Below are 23,932 nucleotides of genomic sequence, written 5' to 3'. Positions count from 1 at the left end.
TCATCGTTTCAGTAATCAAGTTTCAATACATTCTCAATTCGTTTTCACAATTCAGTGAGAATGCCTCATCTCCGAATAAAATGTTCTCTTTATTTTTAATTTAAAAACCATGTTACTTCAAATCATCAGACAAACATACAATCCAAACCAAAGAAACAAAGGAGCCCATTAAGCAGCTCAGGCCAGCAGGCAGGTTACAAAAAGGATCCACCGAAGCAAATGTTTCACACAAAAATAAATAAACACCCATATTTACTCATAGCAAAAAACAAAGTCCCCTTGAGCATGAAGTCCTCCAATACCTGCTAGCAGCTCTCCCACATGGTGTCCTTGGGCATGAAGTCCTCCAATACCTGCTAGCAGCTCTCCCACATGGTGTCCTTGAGCATGAAGACCTCCAATACCTGCTAGCAGCTCTCCCACATGGTGTCCTTGAGCATGAAGTCCTCCAATACCTGCTAGCAGCTCTCCCACATGGTGTCCTTGAGCATGAAGTCCTCCAATACCTGCTAGCAGCTTTCCCACATGGTGTCCTTGAGCATGAAGTCCTCCAATACCTGCTAGCAGCTCTCCCACATGGTGTCCTTGAGCATGAAGTCCTCCAATACCTGCTAGCAGCTCTCCCACATGGTGTCCTTGAGCATGAAGTCCTCCAATACCTGCTAGCAGCTCTCCCACATGGTGTCCTTGGGCATGAAGTCCTCCAATACCTGCTAGCAGCTCTCCCACATGGTGTCCTTGAGCATGAAGTCCTCCAATACCTGCTAGCAGCTTTCCCACATGGTGTCCTTGAGCATGAAGTCCTCCAATACCTGCTAGCAGCTCTCCCACATGGTGTCCTTGAGCATGAAGTCCTCCAATACCTGCTAGCAGCTTTCCCACATGGTGTCCTTGAGCATGAAGTCCTCCAATACCTGCTAGCAGCTCTCCCACATGGTGTCCTTGAGCATGAAGTCCTCCAATACCTGCTAGCAGCTCTCCCACATGGTGTCCTTGGGCATGAAGTCCTCCAATACCTGCTAGCAGCTCTCCCACATGGTGTCCTTGAGCATGAAGTCCTCCAATACCTGCTAGCAGCTTTCCCACATGGTGTCCTTGAGCATGAAGTCCTCCAATACCTGCTAGCAGCTCTCCCACATGGTGTCCTTGAGCATGAAGTCCTCCAATACCTGCTAGCAGCTTTCCCACATGGTGTCCTTGAGCATGAAGTCCTCCAATACCTGCTAGCAGCTCTCCCACATGGTGTCCTTGAGCATGAAGTCCTCCAATACCTGCTAGCAGCTCTCCCACATGGTGTCCTTGGGCATGAAGTCCTCCAATACCTGCTAGCAGCTCTCCCACATGGTGTCCTTGGGCATGAAGTCCTCCAATACCTGCTAGCAGCTCTCCCACATGGTGTCCTTGAGCATGAAGTCCTCCAATACCTGCTAGCAGCTCTCCCACATGGTGTCCTTGAGCATGAAGTCCTCCAATACCTGCTAGCAGCTCTCCCACATGGTGTCCTTGAGCATGAAGTCCTCCAATACCTGCTAGCAGCTCTCCCACATGGTGTCCTTGAGCATGAAGTCCTCCAATACCTGCTAGCAGCTCTCCCACATGGTGTCCTTGGGCATGAAGTCCTCCAATACCTGCTAGCAGCTCTCCCACATGGTGTCCTTGGGCAGCCAGAGCCATTCTCTTAGCCGTCTACAAGACAAAAGTCAACACATTATTGTTCCTGTCATCGGGACGAATGTGTGATGGTCACAAGAGAACATTCTCTAGGAGTGTTTTGTCTAGTTCCCAGGATGGTCCTGGGATGTCATTGAGGACCAGATAAGGATGTTTTTAGGACGTTCTCAGGACATTCAGTGTATCAGTTGTCAGGATGTCTATAATAGTCCCAAAGAAACGTCACTAGGATGTTGAAAAGGATCCTGTCCGTCAGTGGTTAGATTCCAGCATTTTACAGAAGTATCTCTTCTGTTCCCTCCACGAATGCCCGGTCATGATACAAGCAGCCCTGTTGATGATTAACTGGAGATGGTTGTGACCTGTCTTATCGCACTGATGTGGGGCTGGAAGTCAAACTATGGCACAGTAGTGCAGGTGACTAGTTATCATGGTATGGTAAATTGTTAGGAGGATGTCCTTGGAGACGAGGGGTGGGGGCGTGTTTGACTTTGTGACTGGTGTATAAATGAATCAGTCAGATTCAGTTGTCTACAGAGCTTTTACCTACATCAACATCAACAGTGACCTTATTTTGTTGAGTGTGAAGGTAAGAGGATATTAACATCTAATACTGTTTGGAATTGTCTTCTATTATGTTATATTTTCTACCTTACACAACCACATGTTAAATGTTGATTTTCATAACAGTTATGGCATAATAATAATGTCTTAATTCAGCAGTGGGTTGAATTCAGATGGGCGTGATGTTCCCATAATTCAATCCTTTACTTAAATGCATGCTGATGTGTTTACAAGGAGAAAGACTTGTATTCTATTTAAAAAAGTAGCAAGTTCACGAAAGGAGAGAATAGTGCTAAGAGTAATGCAGCACCTCTCATGGTCCTTTCTGCTAATATCATACTCTCTTGAATTACGTTCTTTATTAAGTAGAACTTATACAGAAATGCCTGTTATATTAAAACAAGTGCCCTTTAAAAAAAATCAAATACATCAGATTTTTTTTATGAATAAAGTATTTCTAAATAGCCAAAGATCTGCCTTTGGACATGTCCCTTTTCTGAGGAAGATTTTAACCCCAAAATGTCCCAAACTTCACCATAATAGTAAAGCCCTTGTTATTTTGTTGTAATTTCACCAGATTAGTGATACATTTACATTTGTCCCTCATTTTCAAGAACAACCATGCTACGGGAACTGAGGTCTTGTTTTCATATAGTGATTAGTTTTTAAATAATATTTTCAATTAAAACATGGTAGAAAACTGAGCGGGTCAAGAATAACACTTCAACCATGTTACACATAGATGACTAGAAATGTTTAAAACATGTTCTAAATGAACTTCAACATGTGCTCTTTATGACAGAATGTTAAAAGGAGTTCAAATGAATAGTACAAAACATTTAAAAATTACAGTACCCAAAATTCTCTTGGTGTTTATTCTTCTTCTTGAGAGGTGAGTAAAACAATATTTAAAATGTCTTTGTTCAAGTGAGCTGAATTTATAAAAATGATAAATTGTGATTGAATTGAATGTTTCTGTGGACTGGTTCCTATTAGACCCATTGTTGACTTGCTCTGGGCTTTTCCTTCAGGATGGTGAGATCAGCCATGATGTTCCTCTTGTTGAATCTCCTGGGACTGGCAGGCTCTATTGGCGCGACCGTCCCAAGTAATCACATCTTTAATTCCTTTCCTCCTGTTATTAACTGATAGATATTCAACCTGGTCTCAGAGCATTTCGTATCATTCTGTACGTAAATCCAAGACTCTCCATTTGATATGATATGTTACGTTTGATATGGTTACATAAGACAGATGGTTACTTAAGGCGAAAACTATAGTAGGGTGGTTAGTTGGATAGATAGATGGGCGGACGTATAACGCAAACCTCTAGCAACCCTAAAATTGGGAGTTTGATTCCTATCATGGACAACTTTAGCTAAATGGCAACTTTTTGACTACTTACTACATTTGAGCTACATTGAAAATGAAAGGGGTTCACCTAGGGCTCATGATAGGGGCTGTACCAAATGTTTGATGCATTATAATAATTATGCTTATGTTGTATTAATAGAATGGGAGGGGCTATAAGACCCCTCCCTCCTTACATTTATAGGGTCCTAGACTACAAATTAACAATATATATAGACATTATGAGGTTTAATATTGTTCCACAGTACTTTTCTAGGCTCTTATGAAGAAACTGTCTGAGAAATGTGTGACTGTGAAGACAGAACTCTGCAGGGGAGTGTAAGAGATAAGAGATTAGTTAGACATTCCACTCTAAATCAACTTGGTCATTTACTGCTAAGCTTTTAGATAGCTATATAAACAAGAGTTTTAGTGTTGAGTAGGCATGGTTTTGGTATCAGGAGTAGAAGATAATGATGTAGGCAGTGACATCACTAGGGTTGGACTTCGGGTTTAATAAAATAACTTGGGAGCTTTAATATTTTGCAGAACTTACTCAGAAAAATGTGTGCTATGTTCCTGGGGTCAACTTCTGTCTGCAACTGCATTAATAAAGCTTTTTGAATGGTTTAATTAAAGATATTGTCACAATGCTAATTTCACCAATGAGCCAATGATTGACAAGGAACCAGGAAACAAGCCCCAACAAAACTACTTAGCAAATTAGCTAACCTAACCTCAACCTTTCTCGACCAACCCTTCCCCAAACCCGAACCCTTGAGCCTAACTCCTTAAAGTAACCCTAACATTAACCCTAACACCTGGCCTAGCTGACTTTAGCGAGCTTGCTAATGTTAGTCACCTAGCTTGCATTTGTAACTTATACTTTTTCAAATTTGTATCATATCATACATTTAGCGAATTCGTAAGATATCATAAATTTGCAAATACGTAACATATAAAACGTTTAGCAAATTGTAATATATAATACCGAATTGTAATTCTTAACATATCATACGAATTGGTTGATGAACATCTACAAATTAGTACATAACATACGAAACATAACATATCATGCTAAATGGTGTGTTATGCATTTACATACAGAATAATAAGAAATGCTCTGAGACCAGGTTGAGATATAATGCCCTTTAAATTAACAGGGCAAGGTCTTTTACTATGAAATGTGAGGAAATATTATATCTCAATGTATTTACGACACAACTTGCAGATTTATGTACTAGGATCATATCCAGGGCCTTGGCGTTAAAAGTGATGGCTGAAAGATGGGGCCGGCAGACCTGGCAGCTCTGCTTCCAGCTCCTAAGCAGCTTTGCAGTATTTAGTTTTTGTGTGTGGTATTTCTAACATTATTAGCCCATAACGTTTTCGCGTTAATACATACAGCCGGAAATAACTTTTGGATATCAGAGTGGCAGTAACTCACCAGCAATACGACCAGGATTACGACTTTCCTGAATTGGTTGCGTTGTTCGCACCACCTAGGGCAATTTAACTTATCCCAGAGGCTGCTCCAAGATGACGCCGGCAGAGAAGAGGTATTCTGAGTGGACTTCTAGTCCAACTCAGGAGGCGGGCAAACCATCCACCGCTTCAGAGTATATTACTTGCTAAAGTTCAGACTCTGGACAAAAAAGTAGACGAGCTCAGGGCGAGGATCTCCTTCCAGAGAGACATAAAGGACTGTAACATACTCTGTTTCATGGAATCATGGCTCTCTCCAGATATACACTCCCCGTTCATACAGACAGTTGGGTTCTCAGTACATTGCGCAGACAGGAATAAAGAACTCTCCGGGAAGAAGGGCAGTGGTGTATGTTTCATGATTAACCACTCATGGTGTGATTGCGATAACATTTAGAAACTCAAGACCTTTTGTTCACCCGTCCTAGAACACCTCACAATCAAATGCCGACAGTATTACCTCCAAAGAGAATTCTCTTTGGTTATAGTGTATATTCCCCCTCAAGCCGATACCATGACGGCCCTCAAGGAATTACACTGGACTTGATGCAAACTGGAAACCACATATCCTAACCGAAGTTCTATCAACAAATTAACCTGTTGCGACGAGCAATCCCGTATCCGGGATCCTATTTATAGCCTCAAGCTCATTACCATAACGCAACGTTAACTATTCATGAAAATCGCAAATGAAATGAAATAAATATATTTGCTCTCAAGCTTAGCCTTTTGTTAACAACACTGTCATCTCAGATTTTCAAAATATGCTTTTGAACCATAGCTAAACAAGCATTTGTGTAAGAGTATTGATAGCCTAGCATAGCATTAAGCCTAGCATTCAGCATGCAACATTTTCACAAAAACAAGAAAAGCATTCAAATAAAATCATTTACCTTTGAAGAACTTAAGATGTTTTCAAGGAGGAGACTCTCAGTTAGATAGCAAATGTTCAGTTTTTCCAAAAATATTATTTGTGTAGGACAAATCGCTCCGTGTTGTTCATCACGTTTGGCTACGAAAAAAACCTGTATCCAGGAGTGTAATTATCTCCGCAAGCTCATTAGCATAACGCAACGTTAACTTTTCATGAAAATCGCAAATGAAATGAAATAAATATATTAGCTCTCAAGCTTAGCCTATTGTTAACAACACTGTCATCTCAGATTTTCAAAATATGCTTTTGAACCATAGCTAAACAAGCATTTGTGTAAGAGTATTGATAGCCTAGCATAGCATTAAGCCTGGCATTCAGCATGCAACATTTTCACAAAAACAAGAAAAGCATTCAAATAAAATCATTTACCTTTGAAGAACTTCAGATGTTTTCAATGAGGAGACTCTCAGTTAGATAGCAAATGTTCAGTTTTTCCAAAAAGATTATTTGTGTAGGACAAATCGCTCCGTTTTGTTCATCACGTTTGGGTAAGAAAAAACGCGAAAATTAAGTCAGTACATTCTTTCCAAATTAACTCCATAATATCGACAGAAACATTCTAAACGTTGTTTAGAATCAATCCTCAAGGTGTTTTTCACATATCTATCGATGATAAATCATTCGTGGCAGTTTGGTTTCTCCTCTGAAGAAATGGAACGCGCATGGATCTGGAGATTACGCAATAATTTCGACGGAGGACACCGGGCGGACACCTGGTAAATGTAGTCTCTTATGGTCAATCTTCCAATGATATGCCTACAAATACGTCACAATGCTGCAGACACCTTGGGGAAACGACAGAAAGTGCAGGCTCATTCCTGGCGCATTCACAGCCATATAAGGAGACATTGGAACACAGGGCATTCATCTGGACCATTTCCTATATGAAATTTCATCTTGGTTTCGCCTGTAGCATTAGTTCTGGGGCACTCACAGATAATATCTTTGCAGTTTTGGAAACGTCAGAGTGTTTTCTTTCCAAAGCTGTCAATTACATGCATAGTCGAGCATCTTTTCGTGACAAAATATCTTGTTTAAAACGGGAACGTTTTTTATCCAAAAATTAAAAGAGCGCCCCCTATCTCGAAGAAGTTAACTGTAGTACTCGCGCTGGGAAAAAACACGACCACTGCTATTCTCTCTTCCGGGATGCCTACAAGGCCCTCCCCCGCCTCTGCAAATCAGATCACAACCCCATTTTGCTCCTCCCTTCCTATAGGCAGAAACTCAAGCAGGAAATACCTGTGCTAAGGTCTATTCAATGCTGGTCTAACCAATCAGAATCCATGCTTCACTGAATTCCTCGGGAAGTGTATAGGGGATGCTGTTCCCACTGTGACTATTAAAACCTACCCAAACCAGAAACCGTGGATAGATGGCAGCATTCACGCTAAACTGAAAGCGCAAGTCACCGCATTTAACTACGGCAAGGTGACTGCGAATATGGTTGAATACAAACAGTGAAGTTATTTCCTCTGTACAGCGACAAAGTGGAGTCGCGATTCAACGGCTCAGACACAAGACATATGTGGCAGTGTCTACAGACAATCATGAACTGCAAAGGGATAACCAGCCAAGACATTTAAGCGTGTAAACGCTCGCAAGGCTGCCGGCATCCCTAGCCGCGTCCTCAGAGCATGCGCAGACCAGCTGGGCGGAGTGTTTACTGACATATTCAATCTCTCACTATCCCAATCTGCTGTCCCTACTTGTTTCAAGATGTCCACCATTGTTCCTGTACCCAAGAAAGCAAAGGTAACTGAACTAAACAACGATCACCCCGTAGCGCTCACTTCTGTCATCCTGAAGTGCTCTGAGGGGCTAGTTAAGGATCATATCACCTCTTCCTTACCTGACACCCTAGACCCACTAAAATTAGCTTACCACCCCAAAAGATCCACAGATGATGCAATCGCCATTGCACTGCACACTGCCCTATCCCATCTGGACAAGAGGAATACCTACGGGGCGATAGTCATTTATTTCAGTTACCTTAGCTTTCTTGGGAAGAGGAACAATTGTGGCCATCTTGAAGCATGTGGGGACAGCAGACTGGGATAGGGATTGATTAAATATCTGTGTGCTGGGTAACGGGACTGGGACCTCAACAGAGTTTTGCTTGCAAAGGCTACTGGTCTGGGCCTACTCTCACCCTCAAGTGTCTGGCTATGTCCTGCACTTAAGCCATCCATTGATGCATCTATTAATAGAATAAATGGTCTGCTAAAGTCTGGGTGATCCATCATGGCTGTTTGGTAGACTACAACTTTTAGCTTCTCCAGTGCCTCCTCACGTTCAGAAGTCCAGTCTTGAGGTTACAGACGTTTTAGGGCACCACCATGAGGTTTTCCTTTTTCTCCCTTTCAAAAGGCTTGCATCTAAGAGCGGCATATAGTGCTGGGTCAGGGCAGTGCTTAACAAACATCATGGTCACCTCATGACCTGGATCATCCACTATTTTTCCCTGTCTTTGCAAGCACTCATTGGCAAGGTCAATTGCTTTGTTCAGTCTGACCCAATAATCCAAGAAGTATCCTAATGGAATTGTGGATGAGATTGCCTCTCCAAAGTGCTGCCTCAGGATATTGAATATGGATTCAGGGTCTCTGCTTATGCTAATGAGGGGGTTTCCACAGAGCCCAATTCTGACTATGTCTTCAGCCTGCCCCATCAGTCTGTCCTGTATCTCTTGCCCCTGTGCTGATATACTGCATCCCTTCTGTTTCAAGTCAGCTTGTTTCATTTCTTGTCATTCAGTCACTGTGCACCGGTCTGTTCTCTGATGTCTGACTTCAGAATTAGGTTGACCTTTGACCAATCAGGTATTTGTACTATGGTTTGGGGAGTGCTTGGATCAGCCCCTGCTAGACTAGCAGCAACTTGATTTCCTAATTCACTGCACAGTTGTACTAAGTTAACCTTGCCCTCAAATGTTCTAAACGTGTTAATTCGACCCAATTCTGTGTAGGGGTCCCCCGGCGATCCGTTGCAGTTGATCTGTTGATCCGGGTCATTGCACCAGTCTGTAGCGGTCTTTATATGTACCACAGAAGAACCAAGAAATGAAGAGCGACACCACGGCTGTCTTTAGGGGCTTTTATGTAGATAATATTATGAAAAGACAGGACAGGAATACATCAGTCTCCAATGCACCATCTGACAAATTGTTCTTACTCTCTGTGCTTTCTCAGACTCCCACAATCACATTCATACATAAAGTCACAATGTATAGACTAAATAAGTACAAAGAATGTATAATAGTAATTCTTAGACAGTAGAACCATACTGTTCTAAGTTTTTCTATAGAGGAGCATGAAGAAAGATGAAACCCTGTCTCACATCTCTAATGGATTGCTAGGTGCTTTCAGTGTTGACAGTATTAAAATACAACAACTCAAGTAAAAAAAAACACTGTAATACAAACAAGCTACAATGTGAAATCACATTTATCCCATTCAGTCCGAAGTGAAAAAAACTCCCATAATGCAAAGCCAGCAAAATCTGCAGCTCAGCTAACCATCTGCTTGACAGAAAGCTAGCAACAGCAATACTTTTTAGCACTCTATAAAACTATATCAATAGCAATGATAAAACTCTGAAACGTACTTGTTTTAATAGTCTCACACTCCCTTATAACAATACCTACAGCATTAACCTTGGTATGCTTTATTTATTTAACATTACGGACTTCTACACCGGAGTAATCTGCGACACATACCTTTCTCTCGCAGTGTTTTCTTGGACTGAGGAGAACGGGAGCTACGGTTAGTACCAGGGTGTTAGTAGGTGACGTAAGCACCCAGATTAAATAAAATACATTTAATTTAATGAAAACCGAAGATGTTAATATCATCCAGCTACTGTAGCTGCCTACTTAACATTAACAGGCAGTACTAGTAGCGCAACAATTGAAACTAGAAACCAAAGGTTAAGTTCCTGGCGATCATAGCGATCTGACTCCCCCCTTCTATCTGAACTTGGAATATTCCTTTTTGCAGGCTTGGGGCATTGACCCTTAACCTGGAGGTTCTGTTCTGCGTTGTGCACTAGTTTGATGTAATAACCATTTTAACTCTCCTACACTGGCACCACACAGCCAGGTCTCTGACCTCTTCCCTATAGGCTGTCTCATCATTGTCGGTGATCAGGCCTACCACTGTTGTGTCATCGGGAAACTTAATGATGGTGTTGGAGTCATGCCTGGCCATGCAGTCATGAGTGAACAGGGAGTACAGGAGGCACACACCCCTGAGGGGCCCCTGTGTTGCGGTAGCGGATGTGTTGTCACCTACTCTTACCACCTGGGGGCGGCCCGTCAGGAAGTCCAGGATCCAGTTGCAGAGGGAGGTGTTTAGTCACAGGGCCCTTAGCTTAGTGATGAGCTTTGAGGGCACTATGGTGTTGAACGCTGAGCTCTAGTCAATGAATAGCATTCTCACGTAGGTGTTCCTTTTGTCTACGTGGGAAAGGGTAGTGTGGAGTGCAATAGAGATTGCATCATCTGCGGGTCTGTTGGGGCGGTATGCAAATTGGAGTGGGTCTAGGGTTTCTGGTATAATGGTGTTGATGTGAGCCATGGCCAGCCTTTCAAAGCACTTCATGGCTACAGACGTGAGTACTACGAGTCGGCAGTCATTTAGGAAGGTTACCTTAGTGTTCTTAAGCACAGGGACTTTGGGGGTCTGCTAGAAACATGTTGTTATTACAGACTCAGTCAGGGACAGGTTGAAAATGTCAGTGAAGACACTTGCAAGGTGGTCAGTGCATGCTCGGAGTACACATCCTGGTAATCCGTCTGGCCCTGCGGCCTTGTGAATGTTGACCTGTTTAAAGGTCTTACTCACATCGGCTACGGAGAGCGTGATCACACAGTCGTCCGGAACAGCTGATGCTCTCAAGCATGTGATTTAGCTTGTCTGGTAGGCTCGTGTCACTGGGCTGCTTGCGGCTGTGCTTCCCTTTGTAGTCTGTAAAAGTTTGCAAGCCCTGCCACATCTGACAAGCATCGCAGCCGGTGTAGTATGATTCAATCTTAGTCCTGTATTGATGCTTTGCCTGTTTGATGGTTAGTCAGAGAGCATAGTGGGATTTCTTAAAAACTCCCGGGTTGGAGTCCCGCTCCTTGAAAGCGGCAGCTCTACCCTTTAGCTCAGTGGTGGAATAAGTTCCTATAATCCATGACTTCCGGTTGGGGTATTTACGTACAGTCACTGTTGGGATGACATCATCGATGCACTAATGGATGAAGCCAGTGACTGATGTGGTGTACTCCTCAAAGCCATCGAAAGAATCTTGGAACTTATTCCAGTCTGTGTTAGAAAAACAGTCCTGTAGCTTAGCATCTCCTTCGTCTGCTTCAAATGGAGGGCTGGGGAGAGCTTTGTACACGTCTCTGTGTGTGGAGTAAAGGTGGTCTAGAGAACTTTTTAGGTAAAAACAGATTTAAGTTTCCCTGCATTAAAGTCCCTGGCCACTAGGAGCGCCGCCTCTTGTTTGCTTATGGCCATATACAGCTCATTGATTGCGGTCTTAGTGTCAGCATCGGTTTGTGGTGTTAAATAGACTCTCTTGGTAAATAGTGTGGTCTACAGCTTATCATGAGATACTCTACCTCAGACAAGCAAAACCTTGAAACTTCCTTAGATTTCATGCACCAGCTGTTGTTTACAAATATACATAGACTGCCACCCTTTGTCTTACACTTTTTAACCAGGATATTACATCTTGTAAAACCCGCCAGCTGTATGTTATTCATGTCGTCGTTCAGCCACGACTCGGGTGAAACACAAGATATTACAGTTTTTAATGTCCAGTGGGTAGGATATACATACTCATAGTTTGTCTATTCTATTATCCAATGATTGTACGTTGGCTAATGGTACCAATGGTAAAGGCAGATTAGCCACTCGCCGTCAAATACTTACAAGGCACCCAGACCTACGTCCCAGAAATGTCCCTCTCTTTCTCCAGCGAATGACTGGGATGAGGGCCTTGTCGGGTGTCTGGAGTAAATCCTTTGTGTCCGACTCGTTAATGAAAAAATCTTCTTCCAGTACAGGGTGAGTAATCGCTGATATCTAGAAGCTCTGATATCTAGAAGCTCTTTTCGGTCATAAGAGACAGTGGCAGAAACATTATGTACAAAATAAGTTACAAATAACTCAAAAAAACACACACATTAGCACAATTGGTTAGCGGACCATAAAACGGCGCCATTACAACTTTGTGGACGCTTTTACCAGAGGCTGCCAAACTGCCTGCTAGCTTCTTATGGCTTGGGGCAGTATTGAGTAGCTTGGATGAATAAGGTGCCCAGAGGTGCCCAGAGTAAACTGCCTGCTCCTCAGACCCAGTTGCTAATATATGCACATTAGTATTTTTGGATAGAAAACACTCTGAAGTTTCTAAAACTGTTTGAATGATGTCTGTGAGTATAACAGAACTCATATGGCAGAAAAAATGAGAAAAAATCCAAACAGGAAGTGAGAAATCTGAGGCTTGTTGTTTTTCAACTCAGCCGCTATTGAAGATACAGTGGGATATTGGTCATCTTGCACTTCCTAAGGCTTCCACTAGATGTCAATCGTCTTTAGAACCTTGTTTGATGCTTCTAGTGTGAAGTGGGGCTGAATGAGAAGGGAATGAGTCAGAGGTCTGCCTGAGTCCCACGAGCTGACCATGCGCGGTCACGTGAAAGTTAGCTTGCTTTCCATTGCTTCTTTACAGACAATGGAATTCTCCGGTTGGAAAATTATTGATGATTTATGTTAAAAACATCCTAAAGATTGATTCTATACATCGTTTGACATGTTTCTACGGACTGTAACGGAACTTTTCGTCTGCTCGTCTGCTCGCCCGTCATGAATTTGGATTACTGGGCTGAACACGCTAACAACAAGGAGGAATTTGGACATAAATGATGAACATTATCGAACAAAACAATCATTTATTGTGGAACTGGGATTCTTGGGAGCGCATTCTGATGAAGATCATCAATGGTAAGTGAATATTTATTGTTGTGAATCCAGCCAACATGTCAGATTTCAAAAAGGCTTTTCGGTGAAAGCAATCAATGCTATTATCTGAGGATAGCACCTCTGTAAACAAAGAGAGAAACCATATTTCAACCCTGCAGGCGCGACACAACACAGAAATAAAAATATAATTCATGCCTTACCTTTGACAAGCTTCTTTTGTTGGCACTCCAATATGTCCCATAAACATCACAAATGGTCCTTTTGTTCGATTAATTCCATCGATATATATCCATAATGTCCATTTATTTGGCACGTTTGATCCAGAAAAACACTGGTTCCAACTTGCTCAACGTGACTACAAAATATCTCAAAAGTTACCTGTAAACTTTGCCAAACATTTCAAACTACTTTTGTAATAGAACTTTATGGAATTTTTAAACGTAAATAATCGATAAAATTGAAGACGGCATGATCTGTGTTCAATACAGGAAGAAAACAAATTGTAGCTAGCTTTCTGGTCACGCGCCTCTAACAGTACACTTCAAGTGACCCTCGTTCAAGATGGCCGTACTTCTTCATTACACAAAGGAATAACCTCAACCAATTTCTAAAGACTGGTGACATCCAGTGGAAGCGGTAGGAACTGCAAGAAGGTCCCTTAGAAATCTGGATTCCCAATGAAAACTATTGAAAAGAGAGGGACCTCAAAAAAAATCAGAATAGTTTGTCCTCGGGGTTTCGCCTGCTAAATATGTTCTGTTATACTCACAGACATGATTCAAACAGTTTTAGAAACTTCAGAGTGTTTTATATCAACATCTACTAATAATATACATATCTTATCTTCTGGGGATGAGTAGCAGGCAGTTGAATTTGGGCATGCATTTAATCCGGAAGTGAAAATACTGCCCCCTGTCACCAAGAAGTTAAGGAGAAGTTTATCTAAAGTTCCATGTATAATAGTTGTATCTTTTATCAATGTTTATTATGAGTATTTCTGTGAATTGATGTGGCTCTCTGCAAAATCACCACATTTTTGAACTACTGAACATAACACGCCAATGTAAACTGATATAAATATGCACTTTATCGAACAAAACATACATGTATTGTGTAACATGAAGTCCTATGAGTGTCATCTGATGAAGATCATCAAAGGTTAGTGATTAATTTTATCTGTATTTGTGCTTTTTGTGACTCCTATCTTCAACTTTTATTTATGATATTTCTGTTGTTTGAATTTGACGCTCTGCACTTTCACTGGCTGTTGTCATATCGATCCCGTTACCGGGATCTCAGCCCTAAGAAGCTAGTGTTGTCACGATACAGAAAAGTTTACTTCGATACCGATACCAGGTTAAGTATCATGATATTCGATGCCAAAACCATACAACGGCAAAAATAGTATTTTGAGTGTTGTTACTCTTTAATTCAAGTGTGTATACACTTAACACTTTTGTTTGGTTAGCAGCATTTCTGTAGCACACACGAGCATGTGATGGAGTTTGCAAAACACATGGCCACTGGATTGATGCAAATAATAATGATTCTGCCAGGTAGGCATAGATTACTTTTTAGGTTACTTTTCATTTAAAAAGTTTTTAGGAAAGCATACCGCACCGCACACACAGATCAAGATTTATATTACCAAACCATTTTTCATGTTTCAAAAGTGGCTGCAAAAGTGAGCCCCTCTGTTCTCAGAAGTGTTGATGGCTAGGTGCTGGATTATCATGCACTGCATTGTGCCATTGTGCCATTGTGCCGGCACGTGAACCAGAACCAAGAGTATTTTATTTTCTCCACGTATCAGAACTTAAGGAATACATTTAATGTATTATTACTTAATGTCATGTTATATTATAAAAATGTTGCTTAATAACTTATTTTATACATGACTATGGATTAATTATCATCTACATTTAGTCTTGTGCATCCACGTTAAGTTTGCAACGAGCATCCCTTCTCGGATGTTTTCATATCATCTGAATTCATGCTTGTACTAAATGTCTTGATTTTATCTACCATGTAACACATTTTTTTTCGCTAAGGCCCCGGACTTTCAACAGATTAGAAAACTTTGTTATTCTGTTTTGACAGCATCATTAAATTGTTCCTCTATACTCACTCAATGATATGTTCACCTGCAGGAAATCTTGCCTTGCGTGGAAAAGCTACACAGTCAGACCTCATCGAGAACCCATGGGACGGTTACAGTCATGCCTCCAATGCCATTGATGGGAACCGCGATTCCCATTTCCATCATGGGTCCTGCACTGCCACTGACGAAACCACTAACCCCTGGTGGAGAGTGGACCTGCTTGATACCTACATAGTCACCTCCATCACCGTCACCAACAGAGGGGATGCTGTTCCTGAGAGGCTTAACGGGGCTGAGATACGAATAGGACATTCTTTAGTGGACAATGGCATTCATAACCCTCTGTGAGTCAAGATACTGTGGTTTTTGAAATTGTATTTACAATGTGTTGTTACTGTTTATGTCCATGAAGAACTCAATTAGAGTGACCAGAATATACATAGTGGACATACTGTACATAAAAACCCATGCAGGCAGGACAGATAGAAACAAGCAATGCTGGTGAAAAGTTTCAACCCAACTCACAGGTTACCACCAGACCACAGGCACAGTTATAGATATCAGCATATCATCTCCCGTGCCTTGTTACTTTAGTTTACATCAAGTTATATAGTTCATGAGGCAGTATTTTCCAGTAACGAGGTCAGTAAAACCCATTTCTCTCTCCAGGGTTAAAACAATTCCCTCCGTTCCAGTCAGCAGTTCTCTCACCCTTGCCTTTGACCCAGGCTTCAAAGGACGCTATGTGACTGTGGTTCTACCAGGCCAGAAAAGACTTCTGACACTCTGTGAAGTGGAGGTTTATGGCTACCTTGCCCCAACTGGTCAGAACTTGTATTCATATATATATAATGAACAGTGTGTTATAAGTACAACTTTTGTTATATTCTCTGTAATTGTAGTCTAAACATTAATCTCTACGATTACAGTGCATGAATATGTTTACACAAGTTCCAACAATTGTTTGATAAGATGATAGTTATTGTGCGTTATGCTCTATTTTGTCCAGGAGAGAATGTGGCTCTATATGGAAAGGCCACCCAGTCGTCTTTGTATGGGTTTGGCATTCCAGGCAATGCTATTGACGGGAATCGCAACGCTATTTGGATAGGAGGGTCCTGCACCCACACTCTACAGGACATCAACGCCTGGTGGAGGGTGGACCTTCTGAAGACCTACAAAGTGTTCTCCATCATCATCACCAACACAGTCGACAGTGTTCCCAGCAGACTCAGTGGAGCTGAGATACGCATTGGAGACTCCCTGGAAAACAACGGCATCGACAATCCTAGGTGAATTACTGTAGGAGAGTTGAGGTCCATTTAACTTTAAGTTTTAAAGATTAAAGTCAAAAGTCTTGACACACCTACTCATTCAAGGGTATTTGTATGAACATAACAAGATTCAACGACTGAGACATAAACTGAACAAGTTCCACAGACGTGACAAACAGAAATGGAATAATGTGTCCCTGAACAAAGGGGGTGGGTCAAAATCAAAAGTAACATTCAGTATTTGGTGTGGCCACCAACTGCATTAAGTACTGTACTGCATCTCCTCCTCATGGACTGCATCAGATTTGCCAGTTCTTGCTGTGAGATGCTACCCCACTCTTCCACCAAGGCTTCTGCAAGTTCCCTGACATTTCTGGGGGGAATGGCCCTAGCCCTCACCCTCCAACAGGTCCCAGACGTGCTCAATGAGATTGAGATCCGGTCTCTTCGCTGGCCATGGCAGAACACTGACATTCTTGTCTGCAAGGAAATCACACACAGAATGAGCAGTTTGACTGGTGGCATTGTCATGCTGGAGGGTCATGTCAGGATGAACCTGCAGGAAGGATACCACATGAGGGAGGAGGATGTCTTCCCTGTAACGCACAGCATGGAGATGGCCTGCAATAACAACAAGCTCAGTCCGATGATGCTGTGACACACCGCCCCAGACCATGACGGACCCTCCACCTCCAAATCGAACCCGCTCCAGAGTACAGGCCTCGGTGTAATGCTCATTCCTTCAACGATAAACGCGAATCTGACCATCACCGCTGGTGAAACAAAACCGTGACTTGTCATAGCACTTTTTGCCAGTCCTGTCTGGTCCAGCGATGGTGGGTTTGGGACAAAAGGCGACGTTGTTGCCGGTGATGTCTGGTGAGGACCTGCCTACAAGCCCCCAATCCAGTCTTTCTCAGCCTTTTGCGGACAGTCTGAGCACTGATGGAGGGATTGTGTGTTCCTGGTGTAACTCGGGCAGTTGTTGTTGCCATCCTGTTCCTGTCCCGCAGGTGTGATGTTCGGATGTACCGATCCTGTGCAGGTGTTGTTACACGTGGTCTGCCACTACGAGGACGATCAGCTGTCCATCCTGTCTCCCTGTAGCGCTGTCTTAGGCATCTCACAGTATAGACATTGCAATTTATTGCCCTGGCCACATCTGCAGTCCTCATGCCTCCTTGCAACATGCCTAAGGCACGTTCACGGAGAGATGCAGGAACCCTGGGCATCTTTCTTTTGGTGTTTGTCAGAGTCAGTAAAAAGGCCTTTTTAGTGTCCTAAGTTTTCATAACTGTGACCTTAATTGCCTATCGTCTGTAAGCTGTTAGTGTCTTAACGACCGTTCCACAGGTGCATGTTCATTAATTGTTTATGGATCTATGAACAATCATGAGAAACAGTGTTTAAAAGCTTTACAATGAAGATCTGTGAACTTATTTGGATTTTTATGAATTATCTTTGAAAGACAGGGTCCTGAAAACAGAACGTTTCTTATTTTGCTGAGTTTATATATATCTATATATATATAGAGTGCCAAAGGTTTTTATATTATTGATCGATTGACTATGACTTTTCAAATCACCCTGTAGTGCTATCTGCAGAGTTAGCTCCAGGTATATGTAGCAATTCTTCAGCCATTTCTAGACCTGCTACCAAAAAAAAGCTACACATGGAAAGTACCAAAACAAATTGTATTTTTTAATTTCACCTTTATTTAACCAGGTAGGCCAGTTGAGAACAAGTTCTCATTTTCAATAGCAACCTGGTCAAGATAAAGTAAAGCAGTGCGACAAAAACAACACAGAGTTACACAAACAAACGTACAGTCAATAACACAATAGAAAAATCGATGTACAGTGTGCGCAAAAGTAGAAGAGTACGGAGATAAGGCAATAAATAGGCCATTGAGGCAAAAATAATTACAATTTAGCATTAACACTGGAGTGATAGATGTGTAGATGATGATGTGCAAGTAGAGATACTGGGGTAGGGTTGCTGAGCTGTTGGCCGGGGTGCTGAGCTGTTGGCCGGGGTAGGGCTAGCCAGGTGGAAAGCATGGCCAGCCGTAGCAAAATGCTTATTGAAATGATTGATTATCGTAGGGCTGCTGGGAGGAGGTGCTCTTATTTCCCATGGACTTTACAGTGTCCCAAAACTCTAACGATTCTGTCTCTTCGCAGCAAAATATGCATTGCTGGTATGGTTGTGTCGTGTCTTTGGCATCATTAAAGTGAAGACTGTTATTTTATCAAATCAATTCTCTGTAATTATTATTACGTGATTAAACTAATCATGTAAATGTAAATAACTAGGAAGTCGGGGCACAAAGGAACATCTTCAGATTTCAAGTTAGACTTTTCCTAATATAACTCAGATATTTTAATATCTAATCAATTAGTCTTCTAATTAATTAATTATTCTTTACCTCACGTTAGTCTCATTCCAAACGTCGTAAATTGTTGGTTATCTGCACGAACCCAGCCTTTACTATGAATCATCCATACATCAATTGTCTTATTCATTTATTTACTAACTTACTAAATAATCACAGAAATGCATAAACAAACAGCAGTTATGGTTACAAGGAAATAAGGGAGGCTTCCTAGTGAGCTACGCCGATATGACGGCTTGGTGGACAAAGGGAAGTGGGTGTGGGCTGAGAAGGGCGGGAAAATCGAAAAGGCTGTCGCAAACAAAGTTGATAATTATATTAATTGAAATTCTAATCCTTTTCTCACTCATTCGGGAATAATTGTAATCAATATATATTTACGCTCAGTGTGTCGTCGTGATCTTTGTTTGGAATCGTCTGTCTCTCTGTTGGAAAGTTCATCCGAGCGTCTCTCTCTCTCTGCTTCCCTGAAGTCTTTCGTGGTTAGAATGGATACTTCAGAGTACCAATCAGAAATGTTCTTATAGATAGATGTTTTGGCGGTTGTCGGTCTTCGCATGTCAGGTTGACATAATTTCAAGCTGCAGACTAGTAATTAGTATCGAAGAGTTGCTCTTATTCTTTCGGGATCGATAGTCTCAGAGTTTAACCATTTCCACCCTTGTAGCCAATGCTCCACGTGGTATGGTTAGGAATTCAGCAACCATTACAACCTTAGCTTATACTGAGGTTTTTGTGGTCTCTACTCAACCTTCACCCCCTCGACTGACTGAGGTACGCGTGGTCTGAAGAGGATTTCTTCAGGTGGGGGTTTTATCCGTAACAGTAGAAAAGGGCTGTCCTATGAGCCAGATCATGTCTGTGCTCGTGGGGGCAGGCCAATGACTTAGTTAAACTTTAAAGGGAATACAATTCTCTCACATCAACGGTTCAACATCACCTTATATCATTTCACAAATAGTTTCATCTTTACTCATTCATTTTATACAATAATTAGACGCACACCTCATAACGAAGGCACCTGTATAAATAGAGTTGTGGTAATGTGACTGTATTGTCTTTCATGAGGTCACAAACATGAAACTAAATGGATCCGGTTGTAGCTGTCTTCTCCACTGACCGTTTACACATTCTCCAAAACATGGATATTGTTCAGTTCTCAAATTCTGTGATGTAGAAGAAGTGACTTTGTTCTCGTTATGTGTCTCTTTCTGCATGGCCAGGAGGAGAGAGTCTCCTCCAGGAATTTATGACCTGAGATAACAGAACCTGGGTGTAGGAGAGGAGAGAGGGGAAGGCACTCGCTATACCCAAAGAGGGCCACGTCATGACTGTTGTATCCCCCCATATACTGTATATAACATTATTTTGGTTGCAATAACTTGTATAATAATTTACATTGAAAAATTATACGTTTTTAATCTGGCGTCATATATGTTTTAAAGATTAGTTGAAGCAATGAGGTTTGGAAAACCAACCAAGCCTATCAGCAGGCAAGGTGGAGCTATAACCATATAAATAAATACGGTGCCATCAGAATGTATTCAGACACCTTGACTTTTCCAAATTTTTATTCAAAAATGTATTAAATAAAAAAAACATCCTCAGCAATCTACACACAATACCCCATAATGACAAATCAAAAGCTGTTTTTTAGAAATGTTTGCTAATTTAATACAAATAAAAACAGAAATACCTTATTTACAAGAGCTCGAAAGAGTTGTCTGTAGAGCTCCGAGACAGGATTTTGTCGAGGCACAGATCTGGGGACGGGTACCAAAAAATGGCCTCCATCATTCTTAAATGGAAGAAATTTGGAACCACCAAGACTCTTCCTAGAGCTGGCCACCCGGCCAAACCCGGCAATCAGGGGAGAAGGGCATTGGTCAGGGAGGTGACCAAGAACCTGATGGTCACTCTAACAGAGTGGAGATATGAGAACCTTCCAGAAGGACAACCATCTCTGCAGCACTCCACCAATCAGGCAGTTATGGTAGAGTGGCCAGACGGAAGCCACTCCTCAGTAAAAGGCACATGACAGCCCACTTGGAGCTTGCCAAAAGGCCACTAAAGACTCTCAGACCATTGGAAACAAGACTCTCTGGTCTCTCTTTGGCCTGAATGTCAAGCATCACTTCTGGGGTAAACCTGGCACCGTCTCTATGGTGGAGAATGGTGGTGGCAGCAGCCGTGCTGTGGGGATGTTTTTCAGTGGAAGGACCTGGAAGAGTAGTCAGGATCGAGGTAAAGATGAACGGAGCAAAGTACAGAGATCCTTGATTAAAACCTGCTCCAGAGTGCTCGGGGCCTCAGACTGGGGTGAATGTTCACCTTCCAACAGGACAACAACCCTAAACACACAACCAAGACAACACAGGAGTGCCTTCGGGACAAATCTCTGAATGTCCTTGTGTGGCCCAGCCAGAGCCCGGACGTGAAGCCGACCGAACATCTCTGGAGAGACCTGAAAATAGCTGTGCAGCAACGCTGCTCATCCAACCTGATTGAGAGGATCTGCAGAGAGTTGTGGGAGAAACATACAAAATACAGGTGTGCCAAGCTTGTAGCATCATACCCAAGAAGATTCAAGGCTGTAATCGTTGCCAAAGGTGCTTCAACAAAGTAAAGGGTTGGAATACTTATGTAAATGTGATATTTCAGTTTAATTTGTAAACATTTGCTAACATTTCTAAAATACTGTTTTTGCTTTGTCACTATGGGGGTATTGAGTGTGTAGATTGATGAGGGAAAAAACTATTGAATCCATTTTAGAACAAGGCTGTAACCTACCAAAATGTGGAAAAAGTCAAGGGGTCTGAATACTTTCCGAAGGCACTATATCCTGCCTAATTTACTTAATGGTTATGTTAAAGGGGCAGTCCGTGATTGGGACATACATTTTTATACTTTTAAATGAACGATTCATACCCAAAGAAATGCTGATTTTTTAAAGTATATAACTCATAAATACCTCATAAGCTTAGTTCAACTGTAATACCCCATAAGATCCCAAAATATAAAATAGTTTTTCTACAATGTTTGTAAACAATTTAGATTTAAAGAAACACTTTATAGCCTCAAAACATTGTTAAAACTCTAATTTTGATATTATGAATGGTCAGTCCTTGCATCCTCAGTTTTTGACCAAAACGATTGTTGGGTGTCCGGCAGAAGGGCACTTTCTTATTTAACCTTTATTTAACTACTTTAAGTACCCTGAGATAGGGGCTTAATATCCATTTGGAATTGAACAGAAGTGGCTATCAGTAGGTACTATAGTAGTTTGTTTCTGTTTTATCCTGCAGGTGTGCTGTGATCTCCTCTATCCCAGCTGGCACTTCTAGCACCTTCCAGTGTCCGGGCATGGAGGGTCGATATGTCATCGTGGTCATTCCAGGGAGGAAGGAGTACCTGACCTTGTGTGAGGTGGAGGTGTACGGATCACCCCTGGATGGGACTGGGCCTACATGTAACTAAATCAGATCATTAATTCTTAACAGCACCCTGCAATGTTTGGGGAATGTATTGTCTTACGAAAAACAATGAATGTTTTTTAGTATACTTCCAGGGGTGGCAGGGTATCCTAGTGGTTAGAGCTGTTGGACTAGTAACTGAAAGGTTGCAAGTTCAAATCCCTGAGCTGACAAGGTACAAATCTGTTGTTCTGCAGAACCCGCTGTTCCTAGGCCATCATTGAAAATAAGAATTTGTTCTTAACTGACTTGCCTAGTTAAATAAAGGTAAAATAAAAAATATGTTAATTATCAAAAATATATATTTACTTTCAGTAAACAAAAACAAATTTGGTCCCCTGTTCTGGAAGTTCTTCTTGCACACTGTTTTTGGAAGTTTGGGTATAAATTGGCCAACATTTTGTGTAACACAAAAATATTCATACATTTTTTGTTGCCTAATTATTGGTTAGATGGTTCTCATTCATACTTAGAAATACATATAATGCTGTAATACTATTGCTATTATGCTAAAATGAATTAAAGGTGAAATCTTGGATCTGGAATGTTTCTATTATGTATTTGGTTGTTTGAGTTTGAGTTTGAGTTTATTTGTATTTTTACAGGGACAGTGCACATTAATCAACATTTCAGTAAAAGTGCCGGTTTTAGCCAACCGGCTAAAGTCCCTGGGCAGGTTATTAAAAACAATTACAATATAGACAATAGCAACATAGAACAAGCAAGACATAGCATACAGACAGAGCAACATAGGACAAGCAAGACGTAGCATACAGACAGAGCAGCATAAAACAAAAAGCAGCAAGACAAAATTCATAAAAGCAACAAAGTGTTTCCACACCTCACAAGCTACAGACAACAGACAACATGGAGTGGCAACACACAGCTAGGGACCATGTTCACAAATCTGATTGACCTTTAGCCATGTCTTCAAGCATTTTGTGAAAGTGTGATATGTGCTGCAGTTATGTGTGTCTGATGGCAGTGTATTCCAGACATGGGAAGCTCTCACAGAGAATGCAGATTTACTAAAGGTGCTTTTCCTTAGGGGAACTATACAGTCACTTCTCATGGCAGACCTTGTGGATCTGCTGCCATATGTCTGGGTTTTCTGTTTAACAAAAATATTGAGTGGAGGGGGTGCCAGGCCATTGAGGATCGTGAATACAAGACATGCGTCGGTGTATTGCACAAGATTTTCCCAACTCAAGAGCTCATGCTTTCTAAGGATGTGACAATGATGATGGCTATTGGGCTTCCTATCAAGCACTTTGAGAGCCTGTTTGTAGACAGACTGAATAGGTTTTAATGTTGTACAGCAAGCTTGGGCCCAACTAGTCAAGCAGTATGTTAAGTGGGGGAGTATCATAGATTTGAAGTACAGTTTTGCTACCTCTGTAGTCAAACAATTTCGTATAAATCGGAAATTAGCTAGGTTGAATTTGGTTATTTGAATTACCTTTTTCACATGCTTTTTAAAAGAGAGGTTGGAATCAAGTATGATGCCAATACTTAAAATCGGATACCACCTGGAGCTTCTCCCCTGACACATAGACATCTGGCTCAGTAGCATCTGTTGCCCTCTTTGTGAAGAACATGCAAACAGTTTTTTTCACATTGAGATGCAAACACGAGTCACTGAGCCACTTTGTAACCTGGACCATTACAGTAGTGAGTTCTTGTGCAGCTTGTTGTTTGCTCTTTGCAT

General features: G+C 41.7%; 1 protein-coding gene across 1 annotated transcript; it reads left to right on the top strand.

Annotated features, from left to right (window-relative positions):
* Positions 1-2,157: 2,157 nt before the first annotated feature.
* LOC109908352 (fucolectin-1-like) lies at positions 2,158-22,762 on the top strand. The gene is made up of 6 exons (XM_031789264.1): positions 2,158-2,260; positions 3,267-3,343; positions 15,132-15,426; positions 15,752-15,906; positions 16,092-16,374; positions 22,057-22,762. The coding sequence occupies exons 2-6, from the start codon at positions 3,268-3,270 to the stop codon at positions 22,226-22,228; spliced, it is 981 nt and encodes a 326-aa protein (XP_031645124.1). The 5' UTR covers positions 2,158-2,260; position 3,267; the 3' UTR covers positions 22,229-22,762.
* The last annotated feature ends 1,170 nt before the right edge of the window (positions 22,763-23,932 follow it).

This window comes from Oncorhynchus kisutch, linkage group LG2 (assembly GCF_002021735.2).
Source record: "Oncorhynchus kisutch isolate 150728-3 linkage group LG2, Okis_V2, whole genome shotgun sequence".
Classification (NCBI taxonomy): Eukaryota; Metazoa; Chordata; class Actinopteri; order Salmoniformes; family Salmonidae; genus Oncorhynchus; species Oncorhynchus kisutch.
Note: the sequence above shows the minus strand (reverse complement) of the source record. Positions and strands in the feature narration are given on the sequence as shown.

Bases quoted from the DNA above. Each gene is read 5' to 3' on its own strand.
- LOC109908352 (XM_031789264.1), top strand. From the start codon at position 3,268: ATGGTGAGATCAGCCATGATGTTCCTCTTGTTGAATCTCCTGGGACTG. The intron at 3,344-15,131 runs GTAATCACATCT...GTTCACCTGCAG, and splicing joins TATTGGCGCGACCGTCCCAA to GAAATCTTGCCTTGCGTGGA. The intron at 16,375-22,056 runs GTGAATTACTGT...TTTATCCTGCAG, and splicing joins AACGGCATCGACAATCCTAG to GTGTGCTGTGATCTCCTCTA.